Consider the following 27726-nt stretch of genomic DNA (forward strand, 5'->3'; position numbering starts at 1 on the left):
AGGAAAAAAATTAAGGTCTTCACACTAAGCAACTCCAGCCCAGAAAAGCGATGCAACAGAACAGGGTTGTGAACATCAAGTGGCTTCTGCCTCCCACACGACCAACAGTCCATCTCAACCTCAACACATAAACCTTAGTGCAGCCATACTTTATACATCCTTGGAGAGGATTAATTTAATTTTGATTTCCTCTCTGTGTTTGCTTTGGAAGTTTGCAGCTTGAGCAATATATATATGACCGAAGTTTGGCAGCAAGAAGCCCGTAACTATGATGTATATTATCTCAGCCTGGCAAGCATATTCAGAAAAATAAGCTGGCAGTGAGGACAGCTACATCTCACATTCAAAAATAGTGTAGGAATAAGGAAAGGCAAGACATTTCCAGGAGGTAAATTTAAGATGGATGAAGTCTGATATCATCCATGTGACTGAAGGAACACAGTTCTCAGCAAAACAAGCTTTGATCATGACAGAGGAGGTGGCAGACATACAGATGCCTTTAAATGCCTTTTCATTATCCACCAGGTTTCTAGTGTATTTGTTACTGGTACCTTCCAAAGCTTGCCAGAGCAGTGGTGAAACCAGGGCCCTGCAAAGAAGTATTACTGCCACAGGACAGCACACAGAAAACTAAGAGTTTTGCTGGTCCAGTTTGCATGTTTGAGCATAATGCTAGATTGACAAAAAGAATAAGTATTTTCTATAATACTTTCCAATGAGAGAAATAGTCATGAACTCTGAACCGTACTATTTCCACCTTAAGTGTCAGTTAAACATTACAAATTTCAGTCTCAACTTTTATTCCAACAGCTGTCCATCACAAAAGTTAAAAGTTGCTATAAGATGCTATTCTAGATACATAATATTCTGTTCCAAGTAATCATAAAATCATGCTTCTATGATAATACCTCCCAGCCTATAACACATTCTGTGCACAATAGAAAACAGCTTCTACTGCATTCCAAATAAATACAAGGACTTTCTTTTTAGCTTATTCATGCTGTTTCTATATAGCTGAAATGCATTTGCTCAGCTGAGTTGTCTGGTACCTCCCTGCAGTCATAAGCTCCACTTTATGAGTGAAGAAGGCATTATTGCCTGGAGCAAAAGAATCCATCCATCCTGACACAGACCTTGTTTCAAGGATTTTCTAGCACACAAGGGTTCTTCACTGTGTACAAACTCAAAATTATCCAACATCACAACCTATTACTGTTTCAATATTCTTGTAGCATTTAGATTTCCATGCACCTAGAAATGACAGGGTTCCTTTTATTAGACCTCTCTCTGAGACTGTTAAGATTATTAACCTCATTGTTGCTTCCACCAGAAGCTTTCTGTAAAGAGACACAAATGCTGGAATGCAATGGCCTACATTTTCCTTAATGTCTTGTTATCACTGCTTAGCAGTGTGTTATCCTTACAGATGAAACCTAAACCTACATTTTTAATATTATACACTATAGAAGCTTTATTTTCAACATTGGCTTTACTACCTTTGCTATCTTTTAACATCACTGCTCCCTTCTCCCAGTCTAAATTCAGGGCCTTTAGTTTGAGCAGTCCCTTCCCTCTCCAAAATTCAGTTTCATGTTTCTGTGATAAGGAACCAAAATAACTTGCACAGAAATTGCAAAAACAATTATAACATAATCCATTCCAACTCAGTCACAAGCTCAATGCCAGAGCTAAGCATGACTGTTCCATTAAAACTAAAAAACTAGACACAGATGAATAGGAGTTATCAGGTTTAACTCCACAGTCAAAAGTTCACAAAAGAAAAGGGAAAAAAAAAAAAAGAAACAAAAAGGAGGAGGGGAATATAACCTGTTTAAAATCAGCATCAGTTTCCTACACAGTATTTCACCTAGGCCCAAAATTCAGTATGCAATGTTCAAATACCAAGAATAAGACCATGTATTTCAACACCTATATATAAGCTTTTTTTTTTTTTTTTTTTTTTCTTTTAAGCCTTTGCCGTCAAGTGATTCGTGGTTTGAATACAGCTATCTGAAGACTACCATATTCTGGATGTGTAAGACAACATCATTTACAAGAGGGTGCAACATAGTTAAACACCTGGTTTTCCCTGGCCTTCTTCTGTCAGCCTTCAATTCTTTCCTCGAGGAAAAAAAGAAAATTATGATTTTTCAACTACTTCCAGATGTTAAATGGCAATAGCTCTGACCAGGATACCTGAAGCTTCAAAAGCTCCAACTAACTTGCACATCCACATTAAGCAGAATCAAATTAAGGCATCAAGTCACACTTCCAGAGCTCTGAACAGGATGCCCTGACAAACTGGGGGCAGGAGTGTCCTTCATTTGGATCAAATTAACACAGACATGATGTACAAATGAGGATTTAAAGCCAGCATGTCAATAAAACAGCACAGGAGCCAAAACACTTCCAAGCCCAGTAGAAGACCTAATTCTGAGCTGAACTCACCACTACCAGACCACAAAGCTTCCCCACAAAACTGGGTCAGAATTGAAAAGAGCACAGTCCAAGGAGAAGCAAATTTTTTCCATTGATATTTGAACCACATTAGTATTAAAAATACTCAAAGTCAGAACAAAATTGATGCTACTTGTTTAATTTTCAAGAAGCAACCAAGGCAACAAAACCTTGCCAGCTTTTGAGTAAACATGCACACACCACAAACTACTGCAGTACAGTTTTAATGAGGTGAGGACTGATGATGTGTTCCTGGTTTAGCATTCTCCCATGCCAAATTTCTTGAAAGTTCCAATACACAGATGGGAAGAGTTGAAAATCATCTAAATATTGAATTTAGTTTCCTGGACACTAGTAAATGAAACAAAGAGAAATAAATAACCCTCCAACACATAAATAGCACCCTAACACCCAAAATACACACATTTTTCTTGCAACAGAGAAATGTGTCAAGACATAAATGGAGACCAGTATCATTGACAGCCATGCATTTCATACCAAAGATGATCATGTCCTCAGGTTAAAAGGAGCTGAAAAACATGTCTCAGATGTTTCACTTAAGTTTTAACTATTTTCTTTTCATAGAGGCTTTGTGTAATGATTGATCACTAGCTCCAGTTTATCTCACTATTCCAGTGTAAGTCTTTTTAAGAACAGCTCAAGCTGTTTTTGATGGACAACTTCTTGATGGGACATATCCATAGGTTCAATGAAGCTCCAACATCAACTGAACTCCTTCAAAGCTTTGAGGAAATACAGCCTCTCTTAGGACTTGAAATTAGAGACACTTTTGAATTTAGCATAAAAGTATAATTCAATCCAAGACAATAAGCAACATTTTCAGAATGGTATGTCAAGTATTTCTTAGAACCACACTCACAATCCCAAGATAAATATCATTAAATTTTACATAGAGTTTATGATTAATCTTTTGGATTAAGAAAGTTTATCTGGTTACATAAGTAGCATCAGATTGCAAAGATTCACTGTGATTACATTTGCTGTTAACTAAACCATCTACTACAAAATGCTTGCTTCTCTGGCATACACTGGCTAACCATTCAAGAAAAAAAGTCACAATTTCCACAAAGGGGCCCAAAGGAAACACTTTGTCTTTTCTGAAGTATCTGAGCCTGCTAACTTTATATATATTGAGCAACAGACAGTAGAATACAAAGGTTTGGACACTCATTATTTTTATTTAATTATTTTGCAGATACTGTTTTTCAGTTTCTTTTATCTAGTTTTACTCTTTGCAGTTCCAGCTACATTCCTTTTTTCTCCTATTAAGAAAATAGTTAAGTTTTTGTTTAATTAGGGTTTTATTATTCTTCCTTCAAAAACAGTACAGAATATCACATATTTAAACATAGTTGCTTCAATTTAGAATTAGGAAATGTTCAACAGTAGAAGTTCATGGCATATTGTCCTCCTACACTTATATTATTTCCAAGATACATGAGAAAAGATCTTTTGGACAAGGATATATAAGGAGTTGGTCTAATATTTCATGTTCTGATTTCTGTGAAATTTGTGGGTTTGAAATTTAAGCGATTACAGTTCTGAGTTAAAGCATAAATGAAGTATAATAAGTTACTCGAATAGTCTGGGCATTAACTTGATACCAATTTCAAGAAGCTACCCCAGTCTTTGCTTTAGGGCTCTGTTCATATCAAAACTGGAATAACCAATAACAGAAATCAGGACATGAGATAAATTACATCAGTTCTGAGCCTTGTTTTTTCTGTTCACAGCATTTGCCAGCTGTCTAACTGAAAATGGACATCTATCCACCAATAATCATGACAGTTTCTCACAACCAAATCCCATGTTTGCTTCAGAATCTTCACAGTCTTCTCCTCATGAACCATATTTTAAAAACAACTAGTATCATTTCAGTAACAAAAAAACCATAGTAGGTGGGTTTATTTTGTGTGTGGTGTTGGGTTTTTTTGCCATATAAAAGCAGACATTCTAAAAGAATTAAAAATATGTGAAAGCCTTAACACATCAAGGTGAGAAGATACCAATTCTCCTTCATTCTACATAGCCGTTTAATATGATCAGTGAAATCTGAACCCAGCGACTGAATGGCAGTGCTGCTATTTTGAATTGGATGCATTTTCATTGGGAGTGACATTCTCAGCATAGTCTGGCAAACATTCACGTTTCACTAAATGCTACGGAATTAATTAGACAGTGGCAGAAGTGATCTTTATGAAACATTGATGGATAGAAACAGATTTACCATTCATCTAACGCCATTTCAGAAGAAAGAAAAATAAATATGCGTAGATAGCTTTTTCTTTTCCAAAAACAAATTTGTTAAGTAGTCTGCAAAATTAACAGCACCAACTGGCACCCACTGATGTCAGCTTTTTCTACTGGAACACAACAAAGCATATTCAGAATATTGTGAATTTTAGCCAGGAGCCAGGTCCAGAATAATCTCTCATTAAAACCAGGCACATCAGCTTCTTGATCAGCTTCACATGTTTTACATGGCAAAAGTTTTCAAAAGACAAACCCAGTGATGGACAGAAAATCCATAATATAACTGAATCTGAGGTACGAGGGCATTAAAAGAAATTTGAGAAAGTTAAACCTACAGGAACAGCAAAGTGAAAATACACTCACAGCTAAAATCAGATTGAGCTGTAATTTTGCCTCAGATTACAAGAAGTTACTGAAGTCTTGTTTTTAAAGTGAAAAAAAGGCAATAGTAAGCATTTTCAGAAAGCAGAGTTCAAGCTAATGGTTTATTCCAGCCCACAGTAAAGAAGAGTCAATTGTTTTCCAAGATGGAACTCACAAAATATAGTCCAATTATAATTTTATCATTTAGACTACATGTCTGCCTGTTCTATAAGGAACAGGTACACAAATCTTTCCTGGACCAAGGTAAATGACTGCTTTGAACAGTGAACAGTTTCTGAACTCCTGGGTACCACACTAAGTTTTTATTGCTCAAATGGAAGTTCATACTCCACCTGACAAGGCTTATAAATGTTTATTTCACAGGGTGGAGGTGGCAAGTGTGGGTGTATCTAATAAACAAAGAAATATTCAATGTTTACATATGCCTACATGGACATATAAATATTCATGTTAAGCAAGCGTCACAAAAAGCTCAAAAAAAGAATTTGTGCCTACTGCCCACATCCTTGAGATTTCTTACTGTTTGTCTTTCAGAGATTCCCACACAGCATTATTTACCTACAATGAACAAGGTAAAAAACTTCCCACAAACAATGAATACCTCACAGTGCTGTAAAATTCCACTCTCTTTAATATAAAGGATGGAAATGGGAAAACTATACAAGGTGTTAGGGAAAAATAAAAGCACTATAGATTAGATTAGGCACTGGTAAACCTCAAAACATAGTTATGATAACTGTGATAAAATTTACAATGGAGATTTATGATGTATCCAAATCACTGCAAGCAGCATGCTGGATTAGTCATCCAGTAAAGCCATCAAGCTTCTTCCCACCCACACATTCACATGTCCAAGGCAGCACAAACATGCCACAAGTAAGTGACATGCTTATGAATAGTCTCCCTACTTCACTTTGTGGGAGGGTAACTCAAACTAGCTGATCTAAATTGACTACAGGATCCTGCAAACAAACATTTATAATGCACATCTAAAGAGACCCTGCCTGCCTTCTGGCAAATCTGTGTACACTCAAGAGGACAGAGTAAGGAAGTAAAAACCTCCTAGCCCAGTATAAATGACAGGTTGCTATGGGCATGTGTTTGTCTCTATCAAAAAAAAAATCTTTTATTCAAAATGTTAATACCACAATTTTACTTTGAAGTTCAAGAGTTACAAACTCCCAAATCTGTCATCACAGCTCAAGATGAAAACTATCCCTAAATGGGAAAGAAATATCACAATTGTCAGTTAGTGATCAGGCACACCACCACTCCACAAGTTCTACATTCAGGTGTGGCTGATTAAGGCTAGAGAAACGCATAAATGGTAAATCATCATATTATATGCATGTTCACAACTTCTCCCCATACTTCCAGCCTAGTCTGATGTTACTGCCTAAACCAAAGATGATCCAACAGTCAGAATTAACAGGAGCATGGGAATTATCATTGTCTACTCTTGAATTGCCATTTTCATCAGCTGATCCCAGTGTATACTACTCAAGGGAAATCTGGAAATGCTGGCAGAATTGAGAAGATGCCAACCTTGAGAAAGACACAGTAGCAGGTACTATGGTAAAATAGCCAGAAGAGAAATACAGAATGGCTCAGCAACTCCAAGCCGATATTTCTCAAGCATGCTGCTAGTTTTGGCACTGTTGGTGGTATCAGTCTTAAAAATTACACAGTCATTCAACAAACTGACATAAAAAGATAAGATATAGGAACATAAGGCATGATATTTTGTGCAATAAATTTAAACTACAGCATCTTAACAGGGATTGTGAAGTTATAGTCAAAAAATTTTCTGTTCCAATTTTATTTCATTATTTCCATCAAGCTAGAACTAATCTGAAGGAAGTTGCTCATCTCAGTTCATAAATTCTGAAAAATGGATAAACCTGACATATTTAAATATGCATTATCAGGTTGTATATATTCTTCAAGAAGTCTTAGGAGACAGTCTAGCATTCAAGAAGGATGGGGTTTTGACTAACAAATGCTGGGCAGTCTTCATATCCTTTGAGATGACTTCATTTTCAGAGAAGGAAACTAGTTCAGACAGATATCATAGGCAATAACAGAATGAACAGTTAAGTGTCAGAACCTCCCTGTGATGATAGTTTGGTACAGTATTTTACCTAAAGAATTAAATTTGGGATCTTTGATTCCTTAAAATCAGATTTACAGGTAATTGAATAAATTGTAATCACTCCTACCAAGCATCAGACCTCACTTGGAAAAGCTAATGCCAGGTTTTTAAATTGGGATCACTTTTCTTTAACTGTACTGTAAGTGCATTTGCTCTGGTGGGTCTCACATTTCAGGCAGCAGATCAAATAAGACTGCAGTTTCATGTACCTCTCCAATTTGTTCTTGGTATTGTTTGGGCAAGTTTTAAACATTTGGCTATAGCATTTCAGTACAAATTAGCCAGAATAACGTACGGTTTCAATTTGCAGGTTTAACCTTGCCAATGTCTCAGCTACTTTTGCCTTGTATTTGAACTAGAATTTAAATGCTCATTGTAATGGTATTGTTGTAATTAGCAGAACAGTTCTGCAGGAATGCTGCCTATTAGATAGCAAAAGCATATCAAGATGTGGTTAAGTACAAAAAAACAGTGCTTAAGAGCAAGCTTTATGCTACTTTGTACATTCACACACTGCTTGAGGTGATTATATTTGTGTATGCATTCAGATATTCAGATGTTGGTTAAAGGAATTTAAATAGTGAGCTCTGTTTATTCGGCCAAACTGTTTATAGTTTTGGATTTATTAGCTGTCACACCTCTCAGCCCACTCTTGCTCCTCCTCAATCTTTTTGGCTTGAAATGATTCTGTTTTGGCACATTCTGCAATGCAACATTTCACTTTTCTAGAAAACTCCCTAGAGAAGTAACACAAAACCCCAGGAAACTTACCTAGTCTCCAGTTTCACCACCAACTCAAAACAGCCACAGTTCACTCAAAGCCAACTGAATCTCTGCCCAGTTCCAAGCAAGCATGGGCAAATTCAGGCATTGATATCAACTTCTGACATACTGTGGTGTACAGAAAGCCTGCTTTGACAGAAGTTCAATAGTAGAACCAAGAGCCCAAATACCCAGTAAGAGGCCGCAAAGACACGAGGACAGATAAAAAAGAAAAGAACTGTCATCAAAAGAACAGGAATTATGCATATATTCACATTTATCTGGAAAGAACACTTAAAGGTTTTCATTTCTGATACTGGGTTAATAAACTTCCAATGTTAAAGAGATAGTGAAAAGAAAAATGGTAAAGAACTGAAGTGGGAAATAATTTCTTAACAGGTATCAGATGAAAAAAGGGATCTAAAGAGCTCTTTCTCCCAAAGGGATCATCATGAAAATCTGGGTAAAAATCTGCATCTCTCTTCAACAATAATCTTTTGTCACAACACCTAGCTCAGTGTCTCAAAAAGGCTACACAAATGACTCAAAGGCTTCAATGGAAGTCTGATATACCTAACATAGGTATATCATAAATAGGCATACCTATTTATGTCAACCTTAATACACAGAAAGGATATCTATTTGCAAACTGGTTCTCTGAGATTTTTATCTCCCATTAAAAAAAGATCAGATTGCACTCACCTAAATCTCAGTTTGAGCTGATTCTCTATCAGGAACCATTTCAAATACAAAAAGCATTCCACAGCAATGAACCTGTTCCACCTTCCCAAACTTTTTGATACTGTCCATCACAGTCTACAATGCAAGAACTTCTCCTCTTAAATTCATTGAATAGATTAATAATTACTCACAGATCCAAAAGATTCCACATTTTGAAAGAATGTGGTTATGAAGCCAAAAGAAATTAAACTAATTACAGCCTCCCAGAAAGTATCCTATAACAAGTACTTTATTCTCTCACTTGAAAGGTGAAATGAGAGGTGCATAACCCAAATAAATTTGTGTTCAAGAAATGTCACTTAATATATTTGCATGTAGAGCAGTGATAAATGTTTTCTGATATTGAGGTCAATTTTTTCTGTAAAGAGAATGTTTTCTATATAAAAGCTTCATTGGCCAGGTCCCACAAAGAAAAGGATGGCCAACGGCCCCAAACACAGCCTGATCAACCAAGCCATCACCTTGCCCAGGGTACAGCAGAACTTTTACATGAGTAATTAAAGCTTTACATGTTTGCAAAGTGCTGCATTTTCACACAGTTGCCCCTCCAAGACGGTTTAATGGAGGGAATGACTTCTAATGAATGCAATTGTTCCCAGACTATAGGCCCTGCTGCTCTGAGAGTCATTGAATCATTTAGGTTAGAAAAGACCTTTGAGATCATTAAGTCCAACTGTAAACTCAGCACTGTTAAGTCCAGCAGAAGCACTATAAAACCCAAATAAAACAGGAAGGAGGATATAGCTATGAAAGGGAGGGCTCTTGTACACACCTAAACTGCAGAAGAACTACCTCTTGTGTTGAGATGCATGCAAACAGCTATTGCCAAAACAAATTCATTTGATATCCAAACTAAATACACATTGCAGTGTACTCTAGAACTGTCAGACTACTGCAAAAGGAGAAACAAAGTATTTAGTCTTTGAAGGTCCCTAGAAGTCAACTAAAAGCAGATAAAATTTGAAGTTCTTCAAAATACAGCAGCTGGCTTCACCGTGTTTTTGCAAAACGCAAAATACTAAGATTTAATGGGATATATTCAGAGGTCCTTCAGCACTGAGCCCTTCTGCTAAAATAGCGTTCTACTTCAGACCTAATCCTTCAATTTGATTTTACAGAATCTGAGAAATAAATTAGAACTTCTACATTGAGCTCATACATAAGCTCTCAATTTAAAGCTGCCTCTGGATTACATCTTAATGGTGTTATACATGAAATGCAAACAGTATTGATTTTTTTATTTGGAAAACAGTCAGTCAAGTTAATACAAAGCATGCAGCTCGGACATAACGTTCCACGCTTTGCAGGTAAGTTAGAAGAAAACTCCCTGATCAAGGTAAGCCCATACAAAACCAGTCATTCAGTCTAATCTTCTAAATCAAGTTTCAGACAATAATATTCCAGCTGAGACTATGTCTAGCAAATTGCATTTAAATGGCCCACAAAAATCCATTTAGTCTTTCACTTGCCAAAGAGCAATGGGGGGTAGTAAAAACTCATGCGTTCTCACATTTCCAGCTATAATTGATGGATAGGGTAAAGAATTGCAGGCAATGTCTGAGACTGGAAAAGAGGTAAAAGGCAGTGCATATTCAAAGCTAAAGAAAACTGTATCCTCAGGAGACAGCATGGAGACGGCAGAGTGCACGCACACCCACAGGCTACCAGGTTTCCTTCTGAAAGGAGGAAAACAGGTATCTCCAGCCCATGAATTACACAGAGGACCAGACATCTGGATTTTGCCACCTTCCCTTCACTGAAGTGCACAAAGTGAGAGCCACTGGACTCCAGTTTCAGCACCTCTGCATTCCTCTTAAGAGCATCACTGGTATGTCAAAGCCTGACTTCAGGAAGCTGCACAGTCTGCCAGGTACTGTCTGCTTTGCTCTATGCAACAAAAACAGTTGTGGTTACCTCTCCAATGCATCATTGAGTGAAACTTGTTCAGCTAAAGATACCAGCAGACATTGTCCTTGTCTGGGGAAGATGTGCCCTTCATCCAGACACACTCAATAGCGTGGCCAACATTTTGTCTCTTTGAAACATAAAATACTCCACAATTCTACACATGCTCTAAATCCACAATGTGAGGGAGGGTACCATTATTTTGGCCCTAACTGCACCACCCATGCCCATCAAGAGAGTTAAATGATGTTGCCTTAATAGGATATCTAGAACTGGAACAACAAAAGTAATTCCAAGCATCTTGTTATCTATTTCTGGTACCTATTCTGTAGAGAAACATCACATCTCTGAAACTTGACTGATAATGTGGTTGCATTCATCAGGATAAGAAGTGTGGTTTGATTGCTTAAACTTGATGGCAAGATAACACCTGCTGTCAGATACTTCCTGAGGTGGTCTGCTCTTCCAGGCAACAGTCCTGCCTGACATATTTTTACAGTTCTCAGGAATATGTAGCTGCCTAAGCAGTACTTTACATGTCTGCTTCTCAGCTGTAGAGTACCAGAGATAAGATGGATCATTCCCACAAATTTCCTTTCTAGTTGTTTCAAGGCGTTCATTCCATTGATTCAGCTTCCACAAGTGTTGTGTCACCTGTTTTACAGAAACAGAAGACAAGCTGTGCAGAACTGGAAAGAATTAGGTCTGTTTATAAAGATGGAAAGCAGAAGCTGTGAAAGGCCTTCAGCCCCAAACAAATGCTATGCTCTTCACAGAGCTGGGCACTCAGGAATGCAGCTGGCAATAGAAATTCAGAGGATGCAAAGAAGCTGTCTGCCACTTGCTCAATCAGGATCATTTCCCATGGCAATGAAGGTGAAGAAGAGTTTACCTGCAATGTTTCCTAGTCCTTCCCATGCCAAACCTAGCTGCATACAGCTGGCCACACAACACATGACTCTTTCACAGAACAATACACAGTGCTATGAATTTACAACACAGGCAGAATTGGAGCATTCTGTCCCCGCAGTAAATAGCCTCCAGTGAAAATAAAGATATATGTACCACTCTCTGTGCTGGGCAGATACTATTGTTACCATGGCAAGCAAATACTACAGCGGACTAGGCGATTTTAACTAACAGTGTAAAAAAAATGTTATGCAACCACCCCTAAACACGTAAGTGCCACTGCTTGTAGAGCATCTAACACAATCAGACTCCTGTTCTTAGCTGGCCCTTAGGCATTACTCTATAACTGAACAGTAAAAAAACGTTCAGCATACTGTAAGAACAGAACTCAAGTCATCTTGTGGAAGGTATGAGTCTTTATTACCAGCTGAATCCTCCTTCAGTATAAGTCTACTGTTCACGGGGAAAAGAGGCCAAGCACTGAAGTTGATAAATGCACCTTCCAGTAACACACCAGTTTCAACAGTGCCTGTTTTGCCCCAGCTACTTCCATATCTCTTGTCTCACTTGCCTTCACAGAATTCTTATGCTCCCTGGCTATGACATTCAAAGTATCTGCCAGATTTTGCAGCAATCCATTAAGGTAATTTCTATTAAACTGCCCCACATTAGTAATTCTTCAGGAGAAAGAAATGGTAAGAAAGTAGTAATAGTACAGGCTGAGGAAGAAGCTGCTTCTGAATCTGTTGTCAAAATAATATTTGTCAAATCACACTATTCTAGGGCACAGAAAAATTAGGCTAACAACTGAAATTGCCTCCAAGTATAGAATACACAATTACACTGCTCTGAACGCTGATTTTGCATGTGAACTCATAAAAACGTAATTTTACTACAGTTACTGCTGGCCTGCATTTAAGCCTCCCTTGCTAATGAATTAATCAGCTGCAAATTAGTGGCAAAGATTTCAAGGTCAACATTCGTATTCACTGGCTCAATAATGGGCTAAATTAAGAACAGAAATCACAGAGATTAGTACAGGATTATTTTGCATTATCATATTTGAATCCGAGGAAAAAAAACTGCATTACAGACTGAAGTAGAAAAGAATTTCAAATCAATTCTTAAGTACTGACTTCAGAGTTTCCACTCTTCTTTTGTGGTTTCTTTTCTTTTTCATTCCTGGCTGTCATAAAGAGAATTTATTTCTTGAATTTTTTTTGTGTCCTGGTAATTCACCTCTTTCAGGTACCTCAGAACTTTTGAATCTAAGGTTTAGAGAAACATGAAGTCGACTATTCAACTTTATTAATAACTATTTTTTGTTTGTTGTTAAATTTATTGGGTGGACTAAAAAGCACAGATTCTAAACTAGTATTTCTTATGATTCATAGGTGCCAGATATTCATTCTTGGTATGGGATTATGCATGCCCAACAACAGAACTCTTGTGATTTATGTGGTCATTTATTATTTACATGAACTGCTTTTACTGAACAGATTCTACAGTCATAGTCAGACTTGCCACACTAGAACTATTCAAAAGTCTGACTTCCTTTAACCATAAGAAATAAAACTAGACTGAGAGCAATCAGAGCTTGTAACTTAATTTGTAGTGACAGAAGTGTAAGAAATCAGAATTATAATTTGATTACTACCAAGTAAAACCAAATAATTACAACAGAGCTACATAGAAACACTAGTTAAGGCATATAAATGCACAATTTTTACAAATCCTTATGGCTTACATCATTAAATTATATATAGTTATTTCCTCTCAGCCTTAAAAGACACAATTATAAAAACTAGGGCAAAGAGACTTCCATTTAACAGAGCACACCTCCTCACATGTAAGAAGTCAGAAAGCAAGAATCAGCATTTCTCCATTCATAGACCAGTTAGTACAACACTGTACTGATACTGACAGATACAACATCTCCTTCCCCTGGACATCAAAACTCTAGCCCTTGGTGATGACATACTCCAGTAACTGAGGTGAGGTGTATTGACCTAATTAAATCTGTCAGGTCAGCATATCCACAACTACACTTTTGAAAAACTTGTCTCAAACAACTCACATTTTCATGGTGTTCACAGTATGAAAACAATTTTGATATTTGACCTAAACTGTATGTCAAAAAGCTTCCATCAAGCATATCCTTCAAATATAGTTGCAAAATAATATCACATAAAACCTTAAGTGTAAAAGCCTTTGCTGAAAAAGCAGCATATAAAATTACTCCTCACTCTCTACATTTGGGTTCTGCAGAAGTACCTTAAATCCTTTGTCACAAATTCAAATCAGAAACTACCATAAGTAGAAGTGAAAACTGTTTAAAGGAAGAACTGCTTTTGGATTTCTAGCAGACCAATTCTACTCTACACAGAAGGAATAAGGAGGAGAGTTTCTTCTTCTGAAAACTGCTAGGATTCTGCTGGGGGGCCTGACCTGGGTAATGAGAACCAGCTGCCTACCTTCACTGGTAGCTGCATTCTTCTGGGCTTTGGTGGGTGTGTGATCCGTACTTGAACTCACGTCGGATGAGATGCTTGAGCTGCCCTTGCCTGCAAAAGGAGAAAGAGGTGGAAAGGGAGGGAGGGAGGGAGGGAGGGAGGGAGGGAGACAGAGAACAAACATGAGTATCAACTCTGAAATAGAAAGACCTTCAATATCTGAACCTGGAACTGTTCCAGGAAGGTTTAAAGCAGCTGATGTTCATTTTGTACACACCAGAATAGGAATTCACTGCACTGTAACTTCTAGCACATGCATCTTCACATGTATTAAGGCTGCAAATAGTCTCCTATGTCACAGGGCCTCTCACTACATACTTACAAAGCTCTGTTGAAAATTAAATGTTTGTGATTAACAACATTAGGGGAACTTAAATGCTCAGTTTACTCATTCAAATACCTCTAACACAGATCAAGAAAAATGGTTACATGCAAAAAATGTTAAATTAGTTTAGCTTTCTGTTTTATGTGTTCACATCATGTATTCAAGTCATTTAGTCAAGTGAAAATAGAAGCAAGGTATCTGTTTTCTCCTTCACCATACTCACTGCATGATGTAATATACCATTTCAAAATTAACTTCTCACTAATGGTGGGGGGGTTTTAACTGTAAATCATAACCTATGGATGTTTCTTCTCTTTTTTCTCTCTTAAAAGCTGTTCCTGAATTTCCTACATCACTGTCTTCAGACATATATGCAGGATGTCAAATTCTAGATACAAGTCACAAACAAAAGAAATCCAAATACATATTAAAAATTAATCTATATAGGTACTACAGAAGAACAGAGTTGGCTAAACCAAAGCTGTCTTTTTGTTTTCCTGTGAGGATCTAGGAAGGAGTCACTTCTCTTTCCCTTTGCTTATTCTACTCCATCTCAGTAATTACTAACAGGGAATACTGCTCTACTCTGCAGCAGGAACCAGACCAACCACCCAATGGACAGTAAGTGGGATAATTCTAGAGAGAGGAAATGCAGTGAATACTGTTACATTTTAAGAAGTTACCTATCCCCACAAACACTGCATCACTGAAGCCTTTAAGACCTATTTATTTTTTTTTTACCAGAATTAATCTGTATGCAGAAAGCTAGCTGACACCAGGTTTCTGTCACTTGAGTAAACCCATAATCACAGGAATGTTAGCAAGAGATTTTTCTGATCTGTTATTTCAATCAAGCATTCCTTGGGGTTCTGGGTTACAGTATGCCTGGTTTTCATAACATTTAGATGTAAGGGAGAGGTCTGCTTTTTAAAGGTGCCACAACAGAACAAGGGTTTAAGATTTAATGGGAAACAACTGGAAAATGTGCAAATCTAGGTTGTTTCACAACCAAGGTACTGCCACTTAATCCGTCAGCCAGCCCTAGAGAATCATTCTCCACAGAAAGTTGCTTAAATTAACATGCTTAGATTTGAGAAAGGACTGTGAATCAAACTGGAGTGAAAGGATATTAAAATGACCAAAAGAAAATAAAAAAAAAAAAATGGCTAAAGCTAGTAGTTGGGCAGGGTGAAGAGAAAGAAAAAAGTATATTTCCAATGATTCACTCACTGCTTTTTACATTCCTTTAAGTTAGGCAAAACCAAGAAGCAGCACTTCCAGAATATCTTCAATTCTTCTCAAGCTGTGACATGAGTTGGAGTAATAGATTGTGGTCTTTATAGAAATTACTGCCCCAAAATAACTCTACAGCTAAGGCAATGAGGTTTGTGGTAGAAGAAAGGCAGAAGATAAAAGGGAATGGTAGATGTTAGATGCTCTTTCCCAGGAAGAGGTCAAGAAACACCTGCAGGAGCTGAAAATCAAATCGACAGGAAAGGTGGTATTGCCACTACCAGCAACTCCTTATGTATCAAAAACTGCAAGTGCAGAGGAAAAAAAAAAAATCCAAGGGGTATCAGCATTCCTTAACAGATTAATAGAAAGAAAACAAAATTAAACAAGCTAACTGGAAAAATTATTTCCTCAAAGCAAATAAACAGGATTTCCTCTAAAAAAGAACTTATCTTTTGGTGGGGAGGAAAGAGGAAAAGGAAGTCAGTGATACCAAATAACAGCAGAGTAGCAAGATGGTCATATCTGGCAGGGGTTCTTTTCACAAAGTGAAAGTTTCCCAGGTTCCATACCTCCCCATTAACAGTAGCAGTTCTATTTACCCCAAATACAAGCCCACCTCAAAGAGCATAACCCAAATATTTACCTACCATAAGCTACTAATTATCAGTACGCCTAGTAGCAACACATTTACAATTGCACACTTCTGTAGAAATTGTGAAATGCCTGATGTAAGTGTAGATATTTATGATTTAAATCTACTTGAACTTTAAAACATTTTAATGCCTTTCAAGAATTTAAAACTATAAACTAAGAAAAAAAAAAACTATAATTGCTGCTTTGGTTGGGTACAGTTCTACCTGTAATTATATTTTTATATAGAGTCTTCTCTGTCTGTATACAGCCCCAAAACTAGCCTTTTTCCTTAATGCCAACTCTGAAACTCCATACAGATAAGGGGAAAGCAGGAGGTACTTTCTAGTAATTTTCAATGTGTTTCAAATAGACTAGCTGACACTATATATCTTTTCTTTTGCTTTTTTTTCAGTGCAAAACAAAGCATCGAGTAGGCTAGATTTGGCTACTGCAGACTCATGTACGCATGCCAGAGCTAAAACATAACAGTATTTAAGTATTCTCTGAAGAGGAGAGGCTAGGAGAGCAGCAGCTGTTCAGCCTGGAGATCGTAGTTCGCCTCTTCTCCCAAGTAAGAAGTGACAGACAAGAGGAAATAGCATCAAGTTGTGCCAGGGGAGGTTTGGGTTCGATACTAGGAAAAATTTCTGCACTGAAAGGGTGTTCAGGCATTGGAACAGGCTGCTCAGAGAAGTGGTGGAATCACCATCCCTGGTGGCATTTAAAGGACATGTAGATGTGGCGTTTAGGGATGTGATTTAGTGATGGACTTGGCAGTGCTGGGTTCACAGCTGGACTCTATTGTAAGGGTCTTTTCCAACCTAAATGATTACATGGAATATTAGAATCACAGAAATTCAAAGACTGCTGATTTCCCTAATGCCATAGGGAAAAGTTAAAGCACAGCATAACACTGGTTTCCAGAGACAAGTTCCTCTCCAATTCTAAAAGTGGACTGAGAAAGTCATTGCACATAAATACACCCTGACAAGGGTTCTAATGCAATGACAACCAGAAGGATCAAACAGAGGGCAATATTGCAAAGACTACAGCAATAATGACTGCATTTGATCCTCTGCTTAAACAAATTAAAGGTCTGCCAAAAGCTACCCTAACATGACTTGCAATCATCTAGAGTTTCCTTCATACAGTCAACTGTTCTTTATTTCTAAACCAGAAGCTGCAATCCACAAGAAAGGAAACTGCACTATGGTAGTATGTAGATATGATAGAAGAAATCTATTTTCCTAGAATACAACATAATTCACACTGGGAGTGAAGGTAGCCTGTACTTCACAGCACCTGCAAAAAATCACACAGCCACACAGTTGCAATTCAAATCATGTCTCTGACCTGCTTCTGAAGAAGCAAATGTAGGGATTTTTTTTTTCCATCTACTAGAGCCAAAATCTTACAATAGTCATAGGAACAGGATCCAGCTATCTAACCTAGTACGCTATTTCCTGCAGATTACATTTTGATCCTGCTGGAAAGAAAGCTAGAATCAGGAAAGCATATAACAGATACTTCTCCTGAACATTGTCTTCAGGTCTTTGTAACCCATGGAAGTTTTCAGCCACAGACATCTTTGTACTCAGTAGCCCTACAGTTTTATTAAATTTACCTTGTCCCTTTTTAAATCATGACTATTAAAATAATGTGATTAATTTTATTTTTATCATCACAGATGGCTATACTGACAGCAAACGCTTTTATAAAACAAACATAATGTTGTAATCTTCAGTTTTGCAAACTTTGGATTCTGCCAGTCATACTCGCTGTTGATGTCAAAGACATCCCAAATCAGTCAGGATAGAATCAATGCGATTTAAACTTTCTATGGGAAAGCACAGTCTATAGCTATATGACACTGAAAAAGTATTTTTGGAAGCACATATGCAAAGCCTGCCCTAGTCTGAATAGCAGTGAGTCCCTTTCACTTGCTCTGGAACAATTTTACTAGTTTTTTTTGCAGCACATTTGCCTTGGATTCTGGTATATGGGCATTTGCAGGCCATATTTTACACATCCTTCTAAGGTCTCATAAAGACCGGCTGACCTGACCATTATTTCTTAATGTCACCCTGGAAAGTAACAACAGTACTTCTCTTGACACCAAGTTTTTATGTGATGACATCTTTCTTCAGCAGGCAGTGACAGGTACCTCAGGAATTAAATGGATAGTAGGGCCAAATCCACTGCTTGGCCATGCTGCAGTGAAACATTAGACAAAATGCCAAGACAGAAAAACAAAATCATTCAGGAAAAGAGAGCAGAAAACAATTAAGTCCAGAATACCCATTAATCTTTTTAACTCTCCAGAAGTGTTATATTACAATGACTTTGATGTAAAAAGTCTGAAAATTTTGTTTACTTAAGCCACCAATTCTTATCCAAATGACATTATTCAAACTTCTCAACATGAAAGTGCATATGTGCATGGTTTTCCTACCAGATGATCATTACTTTCTCTTTTATATCTTCAGAGAAGTTCTTGTCAAATCAAATACATGCCAACCACATCAAGAAGAGATCCAGAAAAAAAAAAAAAAAATCAATCCAAACCTCAAAGCATGAGGGATCATTCAAGAGGAAAGAAAAATCGCTTTTCCTTCTCTTGTTTCCATGACACACATTATGTTGGTCCAAGTCACCAAAACCTCAACTGTATCTCTTTACAATCTGCCTCTCCAAAGACTGCAGGCTCCCAGTATGTTTCCAAGTATTCCCATGGAAATCGGCAGCCTAGTGCAGTACTTAGGCTTTGTGGATATAAAGCATCCTTTAAAGACGCAATATATCAATTCATTTATCCCAAGTACAAGAAATGACTACACACTTCGGACAATCATTTTCCTTTAACTTAGCATTTTTACCAATGGAAATTATATGTCATAAAACTGGTTTCCATCTATTAATTCTTAACTGCTGACCAAACTACCACTGTTTCAACACTGAAGTTAACCTACCTACAAGCATTGTTACTTACTGAACTGTTTTCAGGATGAAATATATTCATTTACAGATTCACGTACCTCCTGCCCTAAAAATTAGGAGTATGGCTCTAAAGCTTGCTCTTTTTTTTTCCAAATTAAAATACGTGCCAATATAACAAGCCGGCTCCAAATTTCATTCCACACAAAATTTGTCAGGATACAATAAGACAACTTGTGCAATAAACTCCAATCCCAAGGAAATGAAATAAACTGAATATTTTACAGGAAGAACACTGAAGTTTGAAGAGTTTGCAGGTATGTGCTATCACTGGTACTTTGGGACAATATTTCTTAAAACTTTAACGAGTGGAATCTCCACAAGCATTTTTACACTACTTTTTTATTTTTAAACCACAACTCCAGCTTCCACGATTGTGAAATTTGGCTGTGAAATCTGGCATAACTTAGCTATGAAATAGTACACTTAGTTCTGCAGCATTTCTGTGAGTTTTAAGCTAAATTTCAATTCAGCTCCCACAGGCCAATTTGGCCAGTTATGTTCTTCCAGTCAGTGCCTGCCTCACCTTCTCAAGTACCACAGCACACGACAAAACCTCCTGCAAACGCCAACAGGCTACACTAACATATCTCTGGTAGGGAATAAGTCACCTTATGGTTTTTATTTCTTTTAGGAACTTTTTCCAGGTGCAGGTACCAGCCAGCTCCACTGGCCCCACCACAGGGCATGGCTGAGCCCCTCAGAGCAGGAAAACCCTGAGGCTCAGCCCCTTAGTGTCACCTTTTTGAGGCAGTGTTACAAGCAGATACAAGAAGCCACTTGAAGGCAATAAGCATTATTTAATTCTGATGTAAATATGGCTGTGGAAGTTCTGCAGCTAGCACAACACAATAGTTTATCCACTACACTGCAAAAAGTTTGAGAACATTAAAGTGCAGGTGGGAGATTGAATTTTTCAGAACTGTTTAGCAGAATGATGTTTGTTACGACCAAGACAAGACTTCAGAACGTCTGGATTAAAATCATTAAGCTTAAATAAAATTGTTCGCGTAGTCAGATTCTAATTGCTGTGCTAGAAGCCTACTGAGTTTGTAGTCAGGACATCTTTAACTCTCATGCAGGTGCTAAATAACTCACTATGAGTTTAGAATGCTAAAGGCTTTATTTAATGAAGTCTTCAAGTGGACTCATCTAATCTAATGACTAAACAGAGGCAGGGCATATATTGCCTCCTCTATGTCACAGATGAAAATATCTTCTCTAGAAATTATCCCTTTTCAACAGAACTTCAGCACTCACTGATGAGGTTTGCAAACCAAGAACTCTTATATGGGACTATGAAGGTCACCCTAATTTTTGAAGACAGTACATGTCTGCTTTAGCAAAGGATTTCACCATACAGAGTGAAAAATAACACACAACACTGCTAGGTTTATAAAGAATCAATAATGCATCAAACTACTTTGAGCCCTTTCTTCACACCTGCTAAGCAGCCTGCATGCCAGAAGGTAATGCTTATTTGCAGCCAAACTTTGCACCCACTCCAAGTGTTAAGCTCTACTTTTCAAACACACAATGATAGAACCCCATGAACTGTTTAGTCTAGGCTGCCTGAGAAAGAAAGAATGCAAGTACTTTGCTTATTTGAACTCAAAGTGAGAAAACAAGATGAGAAATTTTTAACATCCTTTTTTACTACTTAGCAGGACTAGCATGTCTCTCAACTAAGTATTAAAATGCTATCTTCCACTGAAATGGCCCAGCCTATTTCATAAATGGTTCCCACTCTGTAACTTTCTACTTTGCCAAGGAAACAGGGGGAATAAAACTGTGGCCTTCCTACCAATCACAGAATTTTCTTAGAAAATGTTCATTCATTCAATATAGGACTTTCCATTACAAGCTGTCGTCCAATCACCACCATGTTTTAAGATGGGCATTTACTCAAGATGTAATGTTCTCAAATTTATTACCTAATGTTAACTCCACTATTTTAATCCAACAGCCAAAAAAAAAAAAAAATACTAAACCAACACAAGAAATAAACACAAATCAAAACTCTTTTTCTAGTTTTATACTTTCTTGGAGAAAGACACTTCATTGACAAATTCACCACTAATGGCTACTTCAATTTTGGTATTTTCCTAGTTCTATTGTAATTTAAGCAAAATGCTAATCCTTCCCATTCAGAAAAGGCAATGACTATCCAGTACAATATCAAATATAAATTGGTAGAGACTTCATTTGCACTTCATTGCATGAGACATGCCAAAGAGTGGAGGTAACCTGAGAGGATGAACTCCAATATAGATTCTGAAGTGGCTGCAACCTGTCACTGCATTGGAACGCATCAGATATTTGGCATACGTCTGAATTTCATAATATAGTTCAGTAGTACAAAATCAAACCCGCCAAATACATGTTTGTCTTCCCCAATAATACCATTAACACTTAAGATCTGTATTTAGATTTTCACAAATTAGTTCCAAGATCTAAACAAAAAAATATTAAACTTAACACTGTCAATTTCACTGCTCAATCAGCTACAGTGGAAGCAGAAGAAACCCCCAGGCTGAAGTGCCGGCTGTGGCAGTGCTGGGGGAGCAGCTTTTTGGTGTAGTACACAGTAACACCACAAAAATCAACCTCACAATATCTGCCTAATTTTCAGCTTGACTATTGACAGCTGTTTAAGTCAGAGTTCATGGTAAAGATTTGAGGAAGTGAAAAACCTTAATCAAGACATCATACCCAGTACTCTGGTATCAGTGTACACTGTGAAAAGTGATACAAAAATCTTTCACATAAGAATACAGATCTGACAGCCTAAGATGACTTCTTTACTTAAAGAAGAACAAAAGAACCTGACAGTTAAGGAAAAGCAGACAAGGATCACTCTACTCTTTTAGATAAGCACAGTTACTTCCAGCTTTTCTTTACTGATGGATACAAGGAGGGGAAGAGAGGGAAAGGGAAGTGGCTGACTCAAGGATGCAAGTAGAAGGAGGCTTTGAAAAATAGTGGGATTACAAAAACTAAATGACACAGATTTGTGAAAAAGGCATATAGTGATAGAGACTGGTATCTTAAAGGCAACTAACAGGAGAGAACCTACATACTTGAGAAATATCCCTACTTTTTTAACTGACTATCAAGTTTGGCAAAATGACAAGCCTCATACTAGAAGGTTCAGAAACAAATTTCATCAGCACATAATAACTGAGTTAAAAACAATTAAGAGTATGAAAGAAGCCATACTCACGTAAGAAATCAAACTAAGGCTTCACACAATACATTTGGCAATCAGTTTTAGAATTCTTCTTCCTTTTTCTCTGAATTCTATGAAATGCAAAGTTCTAATGTTGCACTAACCACAGATATCTAGCAATGATTACATTGAAAATGAAAAAAAACCTAACCAAACCTCAAAACAAAAAGACTCAGCACCTGATTTTTTAAAAAACAGTTTTAACAGATCATTTTAATATAATACAGAATTCCATTATTCCTATTGAAAACTCTTTGTAGTTTCAATTACATAAATTAATCTTTTAGTCTCAACTCTATACAGAGACTGTACACACTACTGTAATTTGCCACTGCAGTCACTGCCTGAACACTGAGAGTAAAATTTGTACAAAACAACAGAGAGGCTCATCTATCCCCAGAGTATGAGCAGGATAGTTATTCCACATAGAGATACTGTGCTTTCAGTGCCAATTCAGCATTTTTATTCCTTCTGCACCATTATCTATATTTCAGTTCTCTTTCACAAAAAAACCTTCCTGTCAGAAAACATGGCATGAAAACTCTCATAAGAGAGTTAAATACAAATGAGAGAGATAAATGTATCTCTCTCAAGGCATTACAATTTCTTCATCTATTTTAATCACAGCATATTCCAAGGTATCCCAGCAAACCAGCAACAAAAAAAAACAAAGGACACTTTTTTAGCTTGCCCTAAATGGCCCTTTTCCTTCACCAGGGCCATGTTATTTGCAACTCACAGAGGTTTTCGGTGGGACAAGGACACATTAAGGTAAAAAAGACAAAGGTAACTAATATATTCTAACTAATTCAGTATTTAATTTTAAAATGTTTTTCATTCTCACTATTTAGTAGTATGCATGCCATTGTCATAAAGATTGATTGGTTACAGTTTGAGAATTATAAAATTCCTTCTGAAGTATATCCATAAAGCTCTAATTGAACTGAGTAATCCTGAAAAAATTAAAATAAAAAAAATAAAAAGGCACTGCTTTGAAAAGTGTTTTATCTAATGTCTTTGTGAAAAGACATGCTTCATCCCCCTTTCTTTCCAGCAGAACCAACAATAAGTAGTTCTACTCTTTGGTATAACTCATTCTTGCAGTATTCAGTATTAGTATCTCACTACAGGGAAAAAAGAATACTGAAACTAAGGCACATCTCCAGCAGAAGAAAAGAGAGCAGAAACAACAGAAACAGTGTATGCCAATGACCACTACACATGACCGTTCGAAAAAATCTCTTGCTCATGATGTTCTTGTCTGGATGGTTTCTGGGAACCAGCAATGGTGCAGCAGGACCAGTCTCCAGCTCCCAATCATCCTGCCCAGCATCACACTGACTCTTTAATTCAATGTTCTTTAATTCATCCTAAGTTTCTTTCTCTGAGCCAACTCACTACCTGTACAGAAAAGAGGACAAAGGACTTGCTGCTTGCATTAATATTCTGTCATTTGACATCAAATCTTCACCACTACAATGTCATGTGAGCACTCTCAAAACACTCAGGGAATCATCTCTGCTTCTTGATCACACTTTTGCACATATTTTTTAATTAATCAGTACTGGCAAAAAACAAACAGAAGCCACATCAAAGAAACATGGATCATTTTAGAGAATTTTTCCCAGCCAAAAACAAAACAAACAAAACACACACACACAAAAAAAAAAAAAAAAAAACAAAACAAAAAACCCAAGCAAAAAGTCCAAACCCAACAATTAACACAAACCCCAAAAATTAAAAAAAAAAAAAAAACAAACCACCACAAAATCCACAACCAAACAACCATTATTAAGATTTGTAATAACTGAGGTGATTCAACTTAAAAGATGAGAGACAGCACATAAAGTGGTACAATGCAATGGTAATTATTACAGAAGAAACAGCTTATTATACAAAAACTGCTGTCAATAATCAGGTTGGTAACGTGAGAAGGAAACTAGAAATCCGAATGGAAATATCAGAAGGGCTGAGGCTAATGGCACAGACCAGGCTCTGTGGCCAACAGGATAAGCCCCAAGCATACTATCTACAAGATACTTCTGGTTCTCTCCTTGCATAAACTTCCACTCAATTATACATTTCAATGGCTTTATCATCCTGAAAACAGATAAGCTACCTATGCAGTATAATGTGAAGATGGCTCTACTTAAGGATCAGCCCCTAAATCCTCTTTACTTGGAAAGGTGGGCCTGATGAACCAAACCAAACTGAGCAATGCCCAGGACAGCAGCTTTTCCTGGCAGATCTGTTAGGCAAGAGTAGCCAAACATAAGTGAATGCCTTTGCCATTGAACAACACAACTCAATTCTTCCCAGTTCTTTCAGTCTCTCTGGTTAGCTTCATTTTGCTAAAAGCAGTCACCATCACTAACTCATTTCTGTGAAAACTGTTCCAACTCCTTGACCACAATCTGTCTGACAAGAAACATTCTCAAAGTGTCTTTCTACTGTGGAGTAGAGATGTTCAACAATTTAGCTATTTGGGATTTAAGTTTGCATCTTCCTGCATTTGCTCCAACCTGTCTGATGATTTCTAGCAAGTAAGTCTAATAAAATTTACAATCCCATCAGTACATTTTTGCTAGCAGACAGAGCAAGTCTGGACTTTTACATGCAGACATAGAGCATGGAGCAGAGTAGTTATGTCCTGGGAACTGACAACAGTTGTGCACTTCCTCCCACTCCCTCCTCTTTGAAAATCTGTCTAGTGCCATTTGGCACTTTTCATACCCAAGCACTTCCTTAACTACTAAGCATCTACTTTTGTAGTTGTAGGCTATAGCAAGCTGCATTTTACTTCCAGGGAAGCATATAGTTTACACGAGCCAGAGGGAAACACCTGCACCTCTCTGGTCTTGGCATGTCCATGGCTGCATATCAGATCAAAACACAGTTGATGTCAAGGAGCCACAGGTGCAGGAAGCTTGCTCCAGTGCTCATTTCCACAATATCCTCTTAAAAGGACAGCTTATCCTTGGCTAACTACACTTAAGAGAGCTGCTAATGACTCATATGATTCTTTTTCAGACATAAGTTTTAACTAAATGCCACTTTAAAACTACAGTTTAAGAAATAAACCATGCCATGCCAAGAACCTGATTTACTCATTTTAAAATTTAATCTTCAGAAATTATCTGTACGACAACAGGAGCAAAAGGGCTTGTCCAAGAAATCTAGAAGTTTTGCCAATTTATCTCATTCTCCACTGTGCTGTTCAATGTGAAGTCTATGAGCTAAACCATTGATCTAACACAGAAAGGGCCTTCAGAAGGTTGAGATACTACACTAGTACATAGTGCAAAATGTAACTGAAATGCAAAAGTAATTCCAGGTTTCAGGGATTTTTTTGCAAATTAATACTGAAACTCAATCACTCTACTGAAACAGACTTCTCCAAAACTAAACAACATACTGAAACTAATACTGAAGCAGTGATTTCTCATGAGATTAAGTATTATGTGCTACTTCCTTGGGTACTCCTTACCTTCATTAAAGGAAATCTAAGGCTAACATTTTTTAAAACATAGGTACAAACCCTACAGAAGCAGGAGGGCCATTGCAGCCCTAGACCAGCCTGGAACAAGCAAACCCACTAACTCTGTCCAGGGAGCACACATCAGAGGCATTTTAAACCAAACAGGCTGATTTTTCCACTTGTGCCAATAAGCACACATTCATCCACTAACAGAGGGCCTGAGAGAAGGCAGGAATGCTTAAAATAATCCTGTTTTTCCACTGCTTGTCATAACCCCTGTCAAAAGAAGTCATTAGAAGGTACTTGCTCAAAACATAAGCAGCAGCAGTATGTACAGGATGGAAAGACAGAAATGAAGAACACAAGTGAAACTTGTCCTATATCTATGTCAGAAAACAAGTAGGAATATCTGAAATGCTGGATAGCATAGCAGAGGTGGGATTGTATCAATATTATCTAAAAATACCTCCTATGCTTCCAGTAGTAACAGATATTCATACTGTTTCATACTACATGTCTGAAATAAAAATCAATAGCTACTAAAACAAAGTTGCTTTAGGAAAGTAAGAGTTTTAGACAGATTGCTGCTGCAATTCCAGCATAGCACAACTACTAATTCATAGTTTAACCAAAAGAATAAATGCTATTTGAATATCCATGCTGTCTTGAAAACTCAGAGAGGTACCTGATTTCTGCATATAAATGCACACATAGAGATTCATACAGCCAAGAAATGCAAGAGTGTGTCCATTTTTAAGATCACTTCAGAAATCCAAATTGTACAATGAAATGGGTGCTCCAATATTATTACTGTTTTAAAATTCATAATCTGGATTTCAGATGTCAGCAAACACCTCAAGGCAAGCTTTCTCAGTGGTTACTTCTCAATCTGCAGTGTTCTGACTTTTTCCTTTGCAATACAGCACACTTTTCTTTGAAGTAAAAAACACTCTTATTTCAGCTAAAACTCAACTTCAGAAAGCATCACTGCAAAATCTGAAGTTGTAGACAGAGGCATCTATTAATGACAAATATCTTTACTAAGTCAGTCCACTCACAAATAACAAAATACATTTTGAATCTTATATCTAAAGCATTTTAAAATATACATAACTATAGAGGAAGGTTTGCCACAGTGGTTTTGGCACACAAAGGAAGAGATGGATACTGAGCATGTGTCCACTGTTCTAGGTCAGACAGAAAGGTTGATCCATCTCCAAGCCACTGACAGTGCCTAACAGCAGACACCTTTTTGGAACAGTCATGACACCTGACTCTGAAGAAAAGTGCACCTCTCAAAAAGGACTACTATCACACTCTTTTCATTTTCTCTTACCTCTAAAACCATGTACCAGCCATTAGTAAATACCTGTTTGAAAAGGAACTTTTTTCTTTGAGGAAACAATCACATAAAGCTTGATCTGTCCCCATGGTGAACTTTCACTGTGTGAGACTATCTCTATTTCAAAGGGATAAATCTCAGCCTCAGTTGTCTCACTCCACTAGCTTGCAACAGTGCAGAACAACCTTTCTTAAGCACTTTCACAGTCTCCCTTTCCAGAACATGCACCACTGATACACAACACCTTAGGGCAAAAACTCGCATTGTGTGCACTGCTCTCTTTAAAAATCTACCATAGGCAGTACCTGACATAAGGGAGGTACTTTTGAATTGAGACTTGTTCACTATTTACCATATCATATCCTGCCAACTGAAAACAAAACAGCCAAACA

At 37.3% G+C, this 27726-nt stretch overlaps 1 protein-coding gene across 1 annotated transcript in view; it reads right to left on the bottom strand.

The window, feature by feature from the left end:
- FBXL7 (F-box and leucine rich repeat protein 7) overlaps positions 1-27726 on the bottom strand; it is a 172668-nt gene that overhangs the window by 119208 nt on the left and 25734 nt on the right. Inside the window, exon 2 of the mRNA XM_053966057.1 lies at positions 14059-14148. Coding sequence (XP_053822032.1) covers positions 14059-14148 — 90 coding nt within the window. The remainder of the gene's footprint in view (positions 1-14058; positions 14149-27726) is intronic.

This window comes from Vidua chalybeata, chromosome 1, assembly GCF_026979565.1.
Source record: "Vidua chalybeata isolate OUT-0048 chromosome 1, bVidCha1 merged haplotype, whole genome shotgun sequence".
In the NCBI taxonomy this organism is placed as follows: Eukaryota; Metazoa; Chordata; class Aves; order Passeriformes; family Viduidae; genus Vidua; species Vidua chalybeata.